This window comes from Cynocephalus volans, chromosome 3 (genome assembly GCF_027409185.1).
Source record: "Cynocephalus volans isolate mCynVol1 chromosome 3, mCynVol1.pri, whole genome shotgun sequence".
Lineage (NCBI taxonomy): Eukaryota > Metazoa > Chordata > Mammalia > Dermoptera > Cynocephalidae > Cynocephalus > Cynocephalus volans.
In genome coordinates, this window is record NC_084462.1 from 185490164 (window position 1) to 185508774 (window position 18611).

Sequence of the window (18611 nt, forward strand, 5' to 3'; positions counted from 1 at the left end):
TCATAAACTAACAGAGGTTCCTTGAGCAAACTGTCATATGGAGAGGCAGCCCTAGAAGGTGACAAGAAACCAGACATAAACCTCCATGTGCACCTGCTCCTGGGCTGACCCTATCTTCAGTGTGTCCTCAGCACTCCCTGGTGGTCCCTGCAGTAGGTCTGTGTCTGGGCCCATGCTGACTTCTTCTCAATGTGTCATGCTGTGTCCTCAGCAGTCACGAAGCTCAGCTGCAGAGAGAATTGATTCTTGGCCCCCTCAATGGTGACGGAGATTTGGCCCTGAGTCAAGGGGACATAGTTTGTCCTCCATGATGATCCACTGTAGTGACCATATCCAAGCCATTGAAGCCCCTTCCCTAGAGGCTGGCAGATCCAGCTCCAACCACAACCACTGCTGATGGAGTAACCAGAGATGGTGCAGGTGAGGGAGAGGGTGTGTGAGGGCTTCACCAGTCCTGGGCCTGACTCCTGCAGCTGCACTTGGGACAAGTCACATGAAAAAAGAGGGAAAACCCCATGAGTGTCACACAGCATACTGCTCCTTTCAATACATTTATGAATCCCTTGATGCTCACACTGGGAAGCTATCAGCAGAGAAAGAAAGGAGTAAAATATTCATCTTCTTCAGAGAGAGAATAACATCTTTCACAGAGAAAATGTGCTCACCCCAGTTAGGATGACTAATATCCAAAAGACTCTAAACGATAAATGCTGGAGAGGTTGCGGAGAGAAAGGAACTCTCATACATTGTTGGTGGGACTGCAAAATGGTGCAGCCTCTATGGAAAATGGTATGGAGGTTCCTCAAACAATTGCAGATAGATCTACCATACGACCCAGCTATCCCACTGCTGGGAATATACCCAGAAGAATAGAAATCATCAAGTCGAAGGTATACCTGTTCCCCAATGCTCATTGCAGCACTCTTTACAATAGCCAAGAGTTGGAACCAGCCCAAATGTTCATCATCAGATGAGTGGATATGGAAAATGTGGTACATCTACACAATGGAATACTACTCTGCTATAAAAAAGATTGAAATACTGCCATTTGCAACGAAATGGATGGACCTAGAGAGAATGATATTAAGTGAAACGATTCAGGCACAGAAAGAGAAATATCACATGTTCTCACTTATTTGTGGGAGCTAAAAATAAGTAAATAAATACACAAATAAACTGGGTGGGGGAGGGAAGAAGGCACAGCAATTACAATTCCTTGAAGTTGATACAACAAGCAAACAGAAAGGACATTGTTGGGAGGGAGAGGGGAGATGGAGGAGGGAGGGAGGTTTCGGTAATGGGCCTCAATAATCAACCACATTGTATATTGACAAAATAAAATTAAATTTGGAAGAAAAAAATAAAATAAAAATAAAGTAACACTCATAAATATGATGAAAGCTGTTAAACATGCTCTTTTCAAGACGTATAACGCCAGAGTACCTAAGACTGTGTATATATACATAGGTGTATGCATGAGTATAAATAAATATATTTAAAACTAAAATGAACACAATAATAAAAGACGACATGGTTGAGGATATTTTAAGGAGTTTTGGGGAAGGAAGAGGAAACCACAGATTCTAACTACAAATCATTCCCTGGGCCCCTCTGCACCTGCTCTTGTGACTGAACCTTGAACTTGGTGGGTCCTGACCGCCCCCTGGTGGTCCAGTGTGTCCCTGCAGGGAGGTTTGTGTCTGGGCTCATGCTGACTTCCTCTCACTGTGTTTCTCGCACAGTAATACACGGCCGTGTCCTCTGTCTTCAGGCTGCTGATCTGTAGATACGCTGTGCTGACAGAGGTGTCCATGGAGAAGACAAATCGTCCTGTGAATCCCTCAGCGTATGTTGGCTTTCCAGTGTATGTGTTAATCCAGCCCATCCACTGAAGGCCCTTCCCTGCTTCCTGTCGCACCCAGGTCATGCCACAGCAGGTAAAGGTGTATCCAGAAGCCTTGCAGGAGACCTTCACAGACTCTCCAGGCTTCTTCACCTCAGCCCCAGACTGCACCAGCTGGACCTGGCAGTGGACACCTGTGGAGAAGAGAGAGGGAAGATGGGGACCCTGGGGCAACCTCAGCAACCTCCTCAGCCCTGGATGCCAGGGGCTCCTTACCTGAGGCAGCTGCCAACAGAAAGAGGAGCCTCCAGCCCCACTCCATGCTGAGTGGAATTCGGACTCGTTCGTTCTGTGTGACCAGTAGGGTCGTACCCTTGATGAATGTGTTGAGGGGGAACCTGAGCTTTCTAATCTGTGGGGCCCAGTGATTTGCATATGTGTCCGGCTCCTTAACACCACCTGGTCCAGATCAGGTATGAATAGCACAATGCCCTAGAGGACCCCTGCACCTGGGAGACTGAGCTACCCTCTCGTGTTTGGTGCCTGGAGTCCTACTTGCTAATAGTTAGTGACCCTTCCCCAATGGATCTGACCCTGGGAAGTGCCTGGGTACAGATGAACCCATTCCTGGACCCCAACTAGTGACTTTTATCCTTCCTGTGACCTCACATTGAAATGGGACAAAAGCTTCTTCTAAAGGTCTAATGCTGAATGTTCCCAGGGTGTCATTGCTTTGTCTGGGACCAGGCTCAGTGATTTCACCCTGGACCATCACATATAGAGTCTCACACACTCGACTTGTCTGATCTTTGAATTCATCTTTCCAAGTCCATTGCCTCAGAAATGGACATTATTTCTGACACTTTAAGATGCCATCTTCATGTTTCCAATAGTTTTATTATTTTTTCTCATTAAATTGAGATGAAGATTACATATTAATAACCACAACTATCTAGTTTTCTTATTTCTTCCCTCATATAAAGTGAAAATAAATGAACAATCCAGATTAATTTTTCTGCATATAGATGTCCAGTTTTCCCAGCACCATTTATTGAAGAGGCAATCTTTTCCCCAGTGTATGTTCTTGTGGTCTTTGTCAAACATCAGTTGGCTGTAAGTGTGTGGGATGATTCGCAGGTTTTCTATTCTGTTTCAGTGGTTCGAGTGTATGTTTTTATGCCAGTACAATGCAGTCCTGTTTATAATAGCTTTGAAGCTGGGTTGTGTTACGCATCTGTCATTATTAATTAATTAATTTTTTTGCTCAGGATTTCTTTGGCTATTGGGGCCTATTGTTATTCTATATGAACATTAGGATTGCTTTTCCTATTTCTGTGAAGAACGTCATTGGTATTTTGATGTGGATTGCATTGGGTCTGCAGACTGCTTTTAGTAGTGTGGATATATTCACAATGTTAATTCTTCCTATCCAAGAGCATAGATCGTCTTTCCAACTTTTTGTGTCTTTAATTTCTATCAGTAGTGTTTTGCAGTTCCTATTGTAGCGATCTTTCACCTTCTGGTGATATTGATTCCCAGATTTGTGTGTATGTGTGACTATTGTAAATGAGCTTATTTTCTTGACTTCATTTCCTGCTATGTTTTTATTGGAGTATAACAATGCTACTTATATTGGAATGTTGACTTTTTATCCTGAAACATTACTGAAATTGTTAATCTGTTCTAAGAGTTTTTTAGAGTTTTTAGTTTTCTAGATATAATATCATAAAATTATTTAAAAAAACATAAAAGAAACACTTCAGGAAATAGGAGCAAAGACTTTATGAATAAGACACCCAAATCATAAGCAACACTAGAAAAAAAATTAAAAATGGGACTATATCAAACTAAAATTCTTCTGCACAGCAAATGAAACAATCCACAGAGTGGAAAGACAACCTATGGAAAGGGAGAAAATAACTGCAAACTATACGTCTGAGGAGGGATTAATATCCAGTATGTATAAGGAAGTGAGACTATTTCACAATAAAAAGTTAAATGATCCAAGTATTGGGCAAAGGAACCAAATAGAGATTTTTCTTTTCCTTTTTCTATTTCTTGTGGGGGGGGGAGTAATAGTAAAATATATTTGTTGAATTTTGACTTTTTTAATGGCTTTCCTACAACTTTATTTCTTTCTTCAGAACAGAACAAAAACACTGCAGCTCCACAACCTCCCCAAAGTTCATTTGTTCTTCCCTCTGTATAGAGTGGGCCAAGTTCGTTTCCTCGGAAAGCCTCTTCTCTGCTTATTTTCACATATATTAACTTTAATTTTTATGCATATTCATGTGGTACCAAGACGACCATCACAACTTGTGCACAATAAATGATGGTCTGATCATTACTACCAGTATGTCCTTTACCACAAGTTGTGATTATTCCCCATGTCCCCCATTCACCTAATCACCTATGTCTGTCCTTCTGCCATCTCTATTTCCCCACTGCACTTTGTATCCCTAGTTATGTTCTCTCCCTCTGCAAGTCCAATGAACAATCATGGTCTGTCTTTCCTTCCTTTTTTTCTCTTAGTTCCCACTTATGGGTGAGGATATGCAGTATTTTTTACTCCTCTGTGCTTGGCTTATTTCACCCAACATAAGTTTCTCCAGGCTCATCCATGTTGATGCAAATGGGAGAATTTCATTCTTTTTTATGGCAGAGTAGTATTCCATTGTGTATATATGCCACATTTTCCTTATCCAATCAAATAGATATTTTTCAAAGAAAGACATACAAATGGCCAACAAGTACAAGATAAAATGCTCAACACCACTAGTCATCAGGGAAATGCAGATTAAAACAATACCGAGCTATGACCTCACCCTGGTCGGACTGACTATAATCAAACATATGGAGAATGACAAATTTTGATGAAGGTGTGGAGAGAAGGGAAGGCTCCTTCACTGTTGCAGGGACTATAAATTAGTACAACCACTATGGAAACAGTATGGAGGTTTCTCAGTCAAATACAGACAGAATTACCATATGATCCAGCATCCTACACAAAGGGATGGAAATCATCATGTCGAAGGGACACCTGCACTCCCTTGTTCATCACAGCTCTGCTAACATTAGCCACAATGTGGAACTAACATAAATGTCCATCAATGGAGGATTGAATCAGGAAAATGTGGTATATATTACATGATTGAATACTTCTCTGCCATAAAACAAAATGAAATTCTCCCATTTGCAACAACATGGACGAGCTTTGAGGAACTTATGTTGAGTGAAATAAGCAAAGCACAGAGAGATAAGTACCGTATGTGCTCACTGATAAGTGGGAGCTAAGACAGAAAGAAGGAAGTGAAGAAAGACCACAGTGGTGTGTTGGATGTGCAGAGGGAGAGAACATACCTAGGGAGACAAAGTAGGGTGGGGAAAGGGGGAGGGAGGGAGGTTGGGGACAATTGAGTGGGGGACATGGGTTATAATTGCAATTTATGATAATGTGCATGATGCCAGTATGGAACGGGCAATCATATCATGGCATGAGTGGTGACAATCAGCTTTGTGCCCAATGAATATTTATAACCAATAAGACAGAAAAGGTAATAATTTATTGCTTTTTTTCACTATTAGTCAGACAACATAGATATACAAATGTCAGTAAATTTGAATTCGATAGATTAACAACTCTTTCCAGATTCATAGAAGTGGTAAATTTGCAATCACCCAAGTAACCATTTTGTTTCAAAAACAATTAATTTTACTTTCTTCTAAAGTTAAAAGCCTAAAAAAACCCCAAAACTTGTGGCCCTACCCACCTTCAGTATTTGATATTTTCAAACCAGTTGCTGTGACTCAGCAGATTGACCACATGACTTTTCTTGACTCCCATGATCCAGTGATTTCAATTTCTGAACACACCTATGCCTGGGGACAACCTTCCACTGGTCACACCATGCAAAGTCCACCTGTGTCCATCAATACACAGAAAGCAGCTAAAATCTTCCTGCTGGTCACTGTTGTCAGGGAGTATCCCTGACCTCCTGCTCCAAGCCCGTATTTCATAGAGAGATTTTTCCAATCTATGTCACTCACCTGCTGTGGAATGTGTTTATATGCATGGGCCTCAGATTCCAATTTATCATTTAGTACATTATAGTATATTTGACAATATTGTTTTTGTGACCCATTAAAAAATTGAGTTGACAAGGCTAATTCTCCAACATGCACTAAAGGAGAAATAAGTGCATCCAGAGAGAGGTACATCCAGAGAGAGCTGAGAGCTACTCACCTGGACCCAAAGCCCCTGGAATCATTTGCTTATAGACGTACTCAAATGCTATTTTTAATGAATTGCTGGAGAAATAGTGTGGACAATACTAGAGTTAAAAACTCATTGGGAAGTAGATTTAGAGAGTTGCCTACATGGTATATACATGATATTTTCAATGAGACAATGAAAGTAGATAAATCAAATATATGAGGTAAAATAAATAAAACCCTTTTTCTTCAGTTATGAGATGAGGAATTCTATTTTTTTCCTGGTTTTGGTTTCTGTAAGGAGCTTATACATCACCACTCAATCCATGCAACAGGAAGACGCTGGATGAACTAAAAGTAACAATTCTTTTTATATTTCTCAGAGAACTGAAGTCACTGATAAACTGAAGATGTAGTCAGGGGACAGCTTTTAATTAATAATCGTAAAATATGTATGACATTTTTCCTGGATAATGCTTTTTTATATGTATTTGAGTGTGATATTGTCTTTCTTTTCTCAAACAAAATTTCAGCCACAGATTAAAAAAGGGGAAAATTACCTGAATGGACATTTCTCAAAAAAGACAAGCAGATGGTCAAAAGGTGTATAAAGTAAATGCCCAACATCACTAATCATCAAAGCACAATGTTATATCTTCCCACACCTGTTAAAATGGCTGTTATCAGGAAGATGAATAACTGGTGAATGCTGCTGAGGATGCACAGAAAGGGGAGCTGTTGTACACTGTTGATGGGAATTAAAACTAGTGCAGACATTATAAAAACTTTATGGAGATTCCTCAATAAATATGGTAAACTAAAATTAGAACAACCATAAGACCCAGCAATAACAGAGGAAAGGAAACCAGCACACCAAGAAGACTTCAGCACCCTCATGTTAACTGCAGCATTATTCACAGCATCCAAGACATGCAATCAACTGAGGTGTCCATCAACAAGAGGAGGGGATTGAGGAAAGATGGTATATACACAAACAGACACTACTCAGCCAGGAAAATAACATCCTGTCATTTGCAGCAACGTGGATAAGCTTGGAAGTCATTCCATTAAGTAAAATATGTCAGACATGGAAAGATAAATGCTACATGTTCTTACTCGTATATTGAAGCAAAAAGTATAAGGAGCACACAACAGGCCCGGTTTCAGGAGTTTTCTTCCCAGTAACAGAGGGTGAAGCCTACACGTGAGGACAGGCATTTCCAGGATGCACTCTCTGGTGCAAAGCAGGAGGACTGGGAGGAAACAGCCACACTCAGCTTCACTGGGAAAATAGAAAGAACCAGAACAGATATGCAAAGCCCCAACCTTAGCTTCATCTAAAGAAACTGTCTTCTTCTTTACTTGTCAGAACATGAACAGAATGAGGCACTTCCTAATCTCCATGGGGCTGTTGAAATGGAGACAACATTATTTACAACAAAAATGTGTAACAGGCACTTTAAAATATCTGGATAAATCAATGGATGAGACCTTTCCCAACATGAGTCCAGTCTGATAAGAATATTACTCAGCTATAAAAACGAATGAAATACTGCCATTTGCAACAACATGGATGGACCTTGAGAGAATTATATTAAGTGAAACAAGTCAGGCACAGAAAGAGAAATACCACATGTTCTCACTTATTGGTGGGAGCTAAAAATTAATATATAAATTCACACACACACACACACACACACACACACACACACAAAACTGGGGGGAGGGAGAAGATATAACAACCACAGTTACTTGAAGTTGATACGACAAGCAAACAGAAAGGACATTGTTGGGGGGGAGGGAGAAGGGAGGGAGGTTTTGGTGATGGGGAGCAATAATCAGCCACATTGTATATCGACAAAATAAAATTTAAAAAAGAAAAAAGAAAAAGAATGAGAATCAAGGAACATGAAGACAGAGAGGAATGTGTCCCAGTCAAAAGGACAAAAATAATCTCCATAAAGAAACTCAAGGAAAGTGCAAGTATGTGATTAACCTGAGAGGGAACTACAAGTAATGGACAGAAAGAGTGTCACTGAAATCAGGGCACTCATGAAAGCACAAAAGAAGAATTTCAACAGAGAGATAAAAGTATAAAAAAGTAACTACCATAAGTGATGAAGTTGAACAATACAATGACTAAACTGAAAGAAATTCAACACAAGGTTTCAGAAATAGTCGAGATTCAGCAAAAGAGAGAATCAGTGAACTGGAAAGAAGGCCACTGAAAATTTTTTGACCTGAAAATCAAAATAATAGTATTAAAGTAAAAAATAAGAGCAAAGACAGCAGAAGGGCCTTACAGCACATCATGAAGTACAATGACATGCACTTTATGAGGGTGTTAAAAGTAGAAGAGAAAAAAAAAGTTGAAAGAAACATATTTGAAAAAAATAATGGCACAAAACTTTTCAAGCCATGGAAGAAAATAAAAATTCAGATACAGAAAGCCTGAGGTGAACCAAATGAGATGAATCAGTAGGAAAAACCTCGCAGACACACCGTAATTGAATTGACAAGTGGAAAAAAAATCAAACAGTTTTGAAATCTGAAAAGGAAATGCAAATGCTTATGTGAAGAGAACCCTATTTGAAGTCAGTGAATTCTTCCAAAGAAACCATACAGGCAAAAAGGAGCATGAAATGAAATGTTCAAAATTCTGATAGGAAAAAATAAAGTGACGAGCAAGTATATCACACCCTGTAATCTTGTCTTTAAAAATAAAGGGGTGATGAGAAAATTTATCATCGCTAGAACTTCTCTACAACAGATTCTAAAGGAAGTATGTCAGGCCAAAGAGAGAGGACGGTAATAATTTAAAAGGTAACATGAAAATATAAAACTAAATGGTGAAAACACAGACATTGTCAGATCCAAAACACTCTAATTTGGTAAGTGTGGTAAGTAATTACAAACAACTAAAGCTACAATACTTTATTGAGGGAAACTGTATTAGTCCATTTTTGTGTTGCTATAACAGAAATACCTGAGACTGGGTAATTCATAAGGAAAAGAGGTTCATTTGGCTTATGATTCTGGGACAGCTGCATCTGGAACAGGCCTCAGGCTGCTTCTACTCATGGTGGAAAGTGGCAGGAGCGAGAGTGGGTACAAGCAGATCACATGGTGGGTGAGAGAGAGAGAGACAGAGAGAGAAAGAAAGAGAGAGAGAGAGAGAGAGAGAGAAGGTGCCAGGGTCTTTTAAGCAACGAGCTATCTGCACTCCCTGTTTATTTTACTGTTATTTACAATAATGATATGGAAATATCCTACATGTTGTCAGTAGATAAATTAATAAATAAATGTAATATATATGTGTGTGTATATGTAATGCAAAGTTATTTGACCTTTAACAAAAAGTAAATACTGCCATTCGTGACAACATAGGTGAACCTGGATATTAAGTTAAGTGTAATAGTTCAGACGATGAAGGAAAAGGATTGCCTGATCTCACTTACACGTGAAAGCTTCAACAGTCAAACTCATCATGGTGTTTATCAGAGTCCAGTGGAAAAGGATGGAAAGATATGCTGGACGAAGTGTAAACATTTTAGTTATAAATAAGTTCTTGAGATGTAATGGACAACCAGGTCACCACAGTTAACAACGTTGTGCTGTATGTCAGCACATGTGTATTGCTTTCCTTAAATATCATATGAAAAAATTGTTTTTCAGCTGTTGTTTTCAGACCATTTACATGTATTAGTAATACTAGACCTGGAGTTAGATTAAAAGCTAGAAGTTCTCTATTTGTTTAAAATTTTCTTTTCTCCTTTTCTTTTCTCCTTTTATACCACCTCTTGTTCTAACTTAGCAATTTTAATATGGCATTCATCTTCCATGCTGACTTTTTATTTATATTTCTTTAATAATCATTTCATTGTTTTTTGTAAAGTTTACAATATGCATTTAAAAAATCTGATTCTACTTCAGATAAGATCCTAGCTCTTCATGTGTTTTGTAAAGACCTTATAACATCATATTATATATTATAATATAGTATTATATTTTATATCTTATGGTTTCAAATGCTCCCTTCTTTCCCTGGCCCTTGTTTTTTTTCATTTATTCTCTATTCCATATTTTGTAAACATGTGAGATGTAGTTACTATTGCTTTACACAGCACATGGTATTTTAGAGCAGTTACAAATACAAAAATATGATAACTTGTGTTTATATTTCAATTTTAATTTTCTTCATTTAATTTTATAAATTGGCATTTCAATATGTGCCTTTTACCCTAAAAATGTGTTGCATCATTTGCAGAAGGTGAATGTGCTGGCAGTAAATTCCCTCAGGATCTTTTTCTCTGACACGGTTTCTGTCGTTGTTGCAGCTGCTCTTAAAATTTAAGTACACCATTCTGTCAATTTTTCTGCTTGCGTGATTTAACATCTTGCTGCAACTAGTTTTCTGTGTGTTTGTAGGAAAGCATCCTCTGCACTCCATAGTCCGCCTGTAAGATTCGCTCTTTGGGTTTGGCTTTTGCTTAGTATGTGAATATAGCACAGAAAGTCTGTTACAAATAAACTTTTAAGTGCTGTGGCTGAGAAGGAGTGATGGACAGTTAGGTATGACTCACAAAATGTCAGAAACTCCTGATAACACATATGCACAAGCTCTGTTTCTACAATTCCTCAGGTACATGCAAGAAGACAGACAAACCGCACTCATTACGAGAGGATTCGACCACCGTCCCTGAGCGTGCCCAGCTGTCTGCGAGGTGGATCAGAGAAACAGGTCTTCATACAGCTGTGAGGAGCCCAGGGAAAGGTCCTGGGGCTGATGTGTGTTCTCGGACACAGCAGGCAGCCCATGTATGATTCTGACTTTAGCTTTCCACCTGCAGAATGGAAGTAACATTAATAATAAAAGGGTAACCCCAGAAGAATATTAGCTTATTTCTCAGCAGAAACGTTTCAGTGCAGAAGAAAGTAGGACGATATATTAAATTGTTAGAAACATTCTTTCTATGGCTGAGGAGGATCCCATCGTGTGTATATATATACGACATTTTCCTAGCCTGGTCACCCATTGATGGACACTTAGGTGGTTCCATATCTCGGCCATTGTGAATAGAGCTGTGAGGAACATGGGAGTGCAGGTGTTCCTTCGACATGGTGATTTCCATTCCTTGGGGAAAATACACAAATTGCCATTACAGCAACATGGATGGGCTTGCAGAAAACTATGTTAAGAAATCCAGGCACAGAAAGAGAAATATCACATGTCCTCATTCATAAGGGGAGCTAAAAAAAAAAAAAATAAACAAAGAAGAAAACAGAGAAACAAGGGAACAAACAAAAATCAACAAAGGAAACAAAGAAATAAACAACCACAATAATATTTTGAACTTTCAGAAGGAGAGAACAGAATTTTGGCTACTAGAGGTGGGAAAGGGGGAGGGGCAAGCAAGTAATAATTATGTATTGCAATGATGTACATGCTAATGATGCTGATTTAATGATCATATATTTTATACAAATAAATTAATAAATACAAAAAAACAAAAACCACAACCATAACAGCTGCCAACCAAGAAACTGCACCTGGAAATTTTTGTCTTCAGAAAAGGAGAGAGAAAGACTTTTCCAGACAAGAAGAAATGGGATGCGTTCGCCACCACTAGATCTGCCTGTAAGAAATGCTGAAGGGTCTCGACAGGTCCAGAAGAATAAAGCACCTGCATCTGCTCGTTCTAGAATCTCTCTTGTGGTAGTTTGATGCAAATTTGATTCTCACTCTCATGATTTTTTTCTCTCGTGTCCTATCTCCTTCTCCCTTCTCCTTCTGTTCATTAAAGTGATTCATAGTTATCTGAGACCGTTTGAGCTATTGGAAGACATTCTTAACCTCCAGCACATCCAATGAGCTTTCTCTGTGCACATTCATCTCTGTTTCCTTTTCATTCCACTCCATGGATAAAGTTCCTGTTCTCACCTGAGGCCAGCCCATCCTTTCATGTCTGTGAGCCTTCAGAAAATCTCTCACAACAGGAACATGTTGAGAGAACTTACCCCACAGCCTGCCTCATGCCCCCCATGTGTGTGGTGATCTTTCCTTCAGCTGTCACCCAAGCTGTAGTGCTTTCCAGCCACAAGTGCCTTCCAGTGCCACCCACTGCCCCAGCTTAATGCAGCTCGTGGATCCTAAATATCTCCAAGAAACCATCATGCTGTCTTCCCTTTGTGCTAAAACTCGGTGGTGGACTATTTTACAGACTCACTCAAGCCACACCCAAGTCTCCCCACCGGCATTTCATGCACTTCACAGACAGGCTCTTCCATGTTGTGGTGCACCTTATGCATTATGTCCTGTGTAGGTGGAGATGGCACTGAACTCACATGACAGTGATGCCCACCGACAGTGGAGCATGCAGATATTGGTGGTGGTGCACTGACAATAAAAAGGTCAACAACAACAACAAAAAAGGGAGACCAAAACATAAAACAGAGTGGAATCTCCTCAGGATCTAAGACTGGGGAAAGACTTTATACATAAGACTTCAAAACACAGGCAGCACAACACAAAATAAACAGATGGGACTACATCATAGTAAAAAGCTTCTGCACAGCAAAGAAAACAACTCACAGACTGAAAAGACAGCCTTAAGAAAGGGAAAATTATTTACTGTATGTATAAGTGTACATATATACGTATATGTATATCTTCAACAAGGATTAATATCCAGAATATATAAGAACTCAGACAACTTAATAGTAAAAAAAATCAGAGAAATGCAAATCAAAGCCACACTGAGATATCACCTCACCCCAGTTAGACAGGCTATTATCAAAAAGACACAGAATAACAAATGCTGGTGGGGATGCAGAGAAATGGAAACACCTCTCTTTTCGTGGGATGATGAATTAGTTTGGCTATTGTGGAAAAAAGTATGGCCGTGTATTAAACAACTACCGGGTGACTACCATAGGATCCATCAATCCCTGTAGGGCCCATTTTTAGGAGCAAACATGATCTGTGAGCCACATGGTGCCTATGGGTGGAGGATGAAAATGGCACCCGTGGGAAGTAGGGGAGGCGTAACCCAAGATACCTCCAAAAGGTTTTTGTTGGTCCTCCAGTATTTCCACACTCGTGAACCCTGCGTGATCGCTGTGCTCAACATGTTAGTACAAAATGCATGCCCGCGTGATCCTTTAATTGATTGGTTAGTTCACGGAAAGCCCCTACTTGCTTGCTTATATCAATTGCAGTGTAATGGCAATAAAGTGGAACTGCCCTGACAGAACCCCTGCCGCGTCTGAGTGTCCCTTTCACGGGGCTGGGTAGGTGGGCAGCAGGCTCACTTTTCCCTGAGATCCCTCGGTCCCAACCCAGGTGTAATCCTGTCGGCTCCTTCTCCTTCTGGGTCTGCGGGAGGACCCCAGGCGCGGCCCCGCAGAAGCTGGTGCCCGAACAGGGACCCACCACATAAGAAGAACCGACACACCGTGCGGCCTTGAGAGAGAAGCAATGAGCGGCCACGAGCCTCAGCGCGGAGCTTCCCTCTGGAGAAACGCCATCTCGGGTAATGGACGTTTTCAAGGCGAGTCTCCTTATTCCCAACAGGTGAATAGGGTAAGTGGTTTTCACTCTTTTCTTATTCCTCCCACTCTTATTTCCCACTTTTATCTCCCTCTCTGTTCCATGACTTTCAGCAAACAAGCAGATGGGTGTGGGACAATTGACAGGTCATGGCCAGGGTTACCCTCTGGTAGACCTTGAAGGTCTCATATCAGTTGGCTCCAGTAGTGGAAGCCAAACCAGGTGAACGTCCTCCTTGCCTTCTCCCAGCTGAGGGACCGGCCATCCCCTTTTCCCAAAATACTGGCCATCACCAGTCCCGTCAGGTTTTTTCTGGTGATAACCATCAGCTGCTTTCTCTTTCTGTTTCTATTCGTCTAAACACCATGGGAAATACCACGGGCAAAACAAATGAACCGGCCCTTAAGGTGCTAAAATATATGTTGAAAAGTAGAGGACTTGAGATTTCTGCCAGTATGGCTGCCAAGACCTGGGAAACTGTTCTAGCCCTGGCTCCCTGGATTTGCTTTGCCAACCTGTTTTCTTGGGACACGTGGGACCACGTACAAACCCATGCCTGGCAGCATGAGACTCGCTGCGGGGAGGACCCACCCTTAGGGTTTTACCTACTATTTCATACCTTAAGTTTTGCTTCTCACAAGGCCACAAAGGTGACAGCCATACCCCTACCTCCCCAGACTTAGAAGAGTAATGGGAAAAGTTTGAAAGGAAGCGTATTAAGGGCGGCCTAACAGTCTCTTCACAAGGTCATGCCCAAGATACCTTTCAGCCAACAAATAGTTCCAGGGACCCACCAGAGGAATATTGGGGTCCCAAGAGGACCGGGATTTCCCCCAGTGTGAGCCCCCAGGAGAGGGCCTTTACCCTCCCCTCCCTCTTCTCATAAAGACTTACAGGAGGGGGCCACAAACAATAAACATATAACAGCCAGTTGGGAACACAAATTTCAACTAAATCATCCCTGGGAGGCTCCCCCGCCCTTTCACCATCAGTCTCAAGCTTTCCCCATTAACTTTAACTATAAACAGCATGAGCAAATGGGGAATCCCTGGAAAACTCCGCCACCCTTTCCTTACAACCCCAGGCTTTTCCTGTCAATGTCAACCCTGGGGGGAACAAGCCAGTGCCCTGGTACCCTTGGGAGGCTACAGACCTAAAAGAGCTAAAAAAGGCTGTGGCCGAAGATGGTCCAAATTCCCCATGGGCGGAAACCACCCTCCAGGGATTAGCACACCAACCCTGCACCACCCAGGATTGGAAAATGCTGCATAGGGCAGTATTTTCAGGTCCCCAGTATATTAAATTTTGTGCCTTTTTAAAAGAAGAATGCCGTGCTCAGGCAGAGAGGAATCAGGCTGCTAACCCAGTTATCCCAATAACCTTTGGGATGCTCTCTGGAGCAGCAGACCAATACAGCACAGGAATTCAGCAAGCCAATGTCCCCACTCCATATCAAGACAGGTTAGGGCCATCAGCTTACTAGCATGGAAAAACTTGCGGAGGGCCCTACAGAGCCCCCTGTATCAGGCACCACCCAGAGAAACAATGAGGACCCCCCTTCCTGCATGGATAGGGTTTAAAAAAAAGCATACAAAGGAAATTCCCCCCAGGGTCCCAAAGAGACCAGTTTGTTAAAATGCTGGTATGGGAAGGAATGACATCAGATCACAAATTGGCCTGTGCAGGTCAAAAGGACCGCTCCATAGAAAGTTGGATTATCGCCTCTAGGGATGTGGGTACCAAAAGCTGTCAGGCCCGCACCATTGCTAATGCCCTCCAAGCCCAAACCGATGCCCTCACTGAGGCAATGACTACGGCCTTTAATACCATGACCTCCCCTGGAAACGGCCTCTCTGGTAATAAAACAGGCCGCTGCTTTAGCTGTGGGGAACAGGGACACTTTAAAAATAGCTGTCCCCCCAAAAATTCAAAACCAAAAGGCCAAAAACCTCCTACCACCCCATGCCTAAGATGCAAAAAGGGCTACCACTGGAAGGCAGATTGTAAATCTAAATTTGATAAGGATGGCAATCCTTTAAATTAGAAAAGGGGCAGCCCCTAGCCCCGTCATCCCAAGGGGGACCCCATTTTCCACCACAACAAGTTAGAAACCCTCTAAGTCAACCTAAAAGTGGATGCAACTCACACCGACCCCCCACAGAGCTAACGGGAGTTAACAATGCCCGAAACCTGCAAGGGCTAACTGGATGGTGCCTATTGTGCCTGGGTTAAGACCCAAAATGGATATAATGATTGAGGGGGAAAATTTCCAATGCCTAATTGACACCAGAGCTGCCTGTACGGTTCTTAGAGAGAAGGAAGTTCCTAATAGCTGGAGGATGGTCCAAGGACCACAAATAATGGGGGTCGGGGGAAAAACTCAGTCCAAAGAAACTGATGGCTGGCTCCCCTGGAAAGATACTGATGGCGCAAGAGGAGAAGTCAAAGCTCTTATAGCTGCAGGATTTAATGCAAACCTACAAGGCCAAGACATTCTGGGACTAGCAGACGCCTATATTACCACTGACTATAAAGAATTTATTGATGACATTTCAGATGAGGAAGAGTACCAGCAGCAGTTCAACCTCCCTTCTTGCCCAAATTATAGAGGGGACCCCGAATTCCAAAACAAGCAGGAGTGAAAGCCACTTAAAAGATGGAAGGTGCACCCCCAATCCTAAAGGCCACTGCTGCCCGGGTCCCTACCATCCGTTGGAAACCGGGACCCCCAATTTGAGTGGAGCAGTGGCCTCTCCCAGCTAACACGTTGCAAGCACTTGAGGAACTTATTGCAGAACAATTAAAATTAAAACATATTCGCTCATCCACTAGCCCCTGGAATACCCCTATTTTTGTCATTAAAAATTCTTTAGGAAAATGGAGACCGTTACAGGATCTTAGAAAGATTAATGAAAGAATCTTGCTACAGGGAACCCCCCTAAGGGGATTGCCATGGGTACCAGCCATCCCTAGTAACTTATGCCTCATGGTTACAGACATTAGGGACTGCTTCTTTTCCATTCCTTTAAACCCACAGGATTATGAAAAATTTGCCTTTTCGGTCCCCTCAACTAACTTTAAGGGGCCAGATAAATGTTTGGAATGGATGGTTTTGCCTCAAGGTATGGCCAATAGTCCATCCTTTTGCCAAAACTATGTTTATGAATTCCTCCAACCTGTCAAAAGGCTCACCCATTTTGAAATGTATGTTTACATGGATGATATTATCTTAGGGGCCCTAAATACTTCCCAATTAGCTGAGGCATATAAAGTCCTGCAAATGTGCCTTACAAATGGTAACTTGCATGTTGCAGCTGATAAAATCCAAGTTGTTCCACCATTTAAAATTTTAGGTACCCAGTTAAACATGAAAGGTGTTAGTTCTTTAAAACCTCAACTTTGCATCCCAGATTCTTGTCCTTTGGTTGATTAACAATGCCTTTTAGGTGAAATTAATTGGCTGCAGCCCTGGACTCCCATTTCAATGGGCCAGCTGTTACCTCTTTTTAACCTATTAAGGGACAGCCTGCCTCATGATAAAATCTCACTTTCAGTTGCACATAAACAGCTGTTACAAGAGGCTCAAAATTCTCACAACCAGGCTCAGCTTGCTAGATACTCTCCCTCAAAAGACTTGCAATTATGGATTCTGCCTAATCCCTCCAGCTTCATGGCAGTTCTAGTTCAAGAGGGAAACCCCTCACAATCGGTTCATGTATCTCTGGGGGATCCCCTCGAGTTTATACCTATGTAGACCAAATGGCCGACTTAATGCAAAAGGGAAGGGACATAGCACTCCAATGCTATGCACGGGAACCTAACAAAATAATTGTTCCAAACTGACTGAGTGACCTAGAATGGATCTACAGAAACAATCCTAGAATGGCCTTGGCACTAGAGGGCTTCCCCAGCATCCTTGATTGTCACTACAGGCCTTATAAATGGGTCACTTCTAATGGCCATTTAAACCGGAGAGCACCTCAATTTTTTCTACACAAACCCATGGCTGATGCCTATAATGTGTTCACTAATGGGGGTGAACATGGGGCTGCTGTTATTTTATTGTCTTTTTGCCACCAGGAAAACAACCATCATATAACATTGTCCCTCAAAAGTACTGTGAGCCCTGTGAAGGATCTGCACAGTTTGAGGAACTCTTAGCTATAGTTTTAGCATTTAATAAGGTCTCAGAACCCATAAATTTATTTTCTGACAGTTTGTATGCCACTAATTTGCTGCTGGGGTTGCTTAATTCCCCTATTCGTTTAGATAAAAACCCAATTATGCTTCTTATGATACAGGCCCAATCATTGTTATTCAAACAGGCCCAACCCATCTATATACAACATCTCAGAGGCCATCAAAAATTGCCAGGTCTACTTTCACTAGGAAACTTTTTAGCAGACAAAAGAGCCTCTTCTAACCCCCATGTTTTAACTTTACAAGATGCATCTAATCTCCATGCCGTAACTCATGTAAATTAGAGGGGCCTACGTAAACGGTTCCCATAAATCCCTATTAAAGATTTAAAAAAGATTGGTCATACTTGTAAGTTTTGCATTCCTTACTTACAGGTGCCCCCTTTACAATCCCCAGGAGTTAACCGTAGGAGATTAAAAGACAACTTATAATGGCAAATTGATGTTACTCATTTTTCTCCTTTTAGAAAGCTCCAGTTTGTTTTTCTTACTGTTGATACCTATCCTCATGCCTGCTGGGTGACTGCTCATTCAGGGGAAAAGGCTCGACATGCCCAAAGTCACCTTTTACAATGTTTTGCAACACTTGGACTCCCCAATCAAATTAAAACTGATCATGGCCCCTGTTTTGTTAGCCATGCATCTCAGGAGTTCCTCTCAAGCTGGCGCATTCGCCACACCACATGTATTCCATACAATCCTCATGGACAAGCTATAATAGAGCGTTATCACCAAACTTTAAAAACTCGATTACAAAAACAAAACGAGGGTACCACCAGCCCCCACCCACAATTAGGATTAGTACTAT

The 18611-nt window shown here is 41.5% G+C and overlaps 1 gene segment (V, D, J or C); it reads right to left on the bottom strand.

The window, feature by feature from the left end:
* Positions 1-2165, bottom strand: LOC134372831 (immunoglobulin heavy variable 7-4-1-like). The segment is given in 4 exon segments: positions 1-30; positions 329-355; positions 1727-2037; positions 2120-2165. Coding segments are annotated over 4 exon segments (414 nt in total).
* Between the last annotated feature and the right edge of the window lie 16446 nt (positions 2166-18611).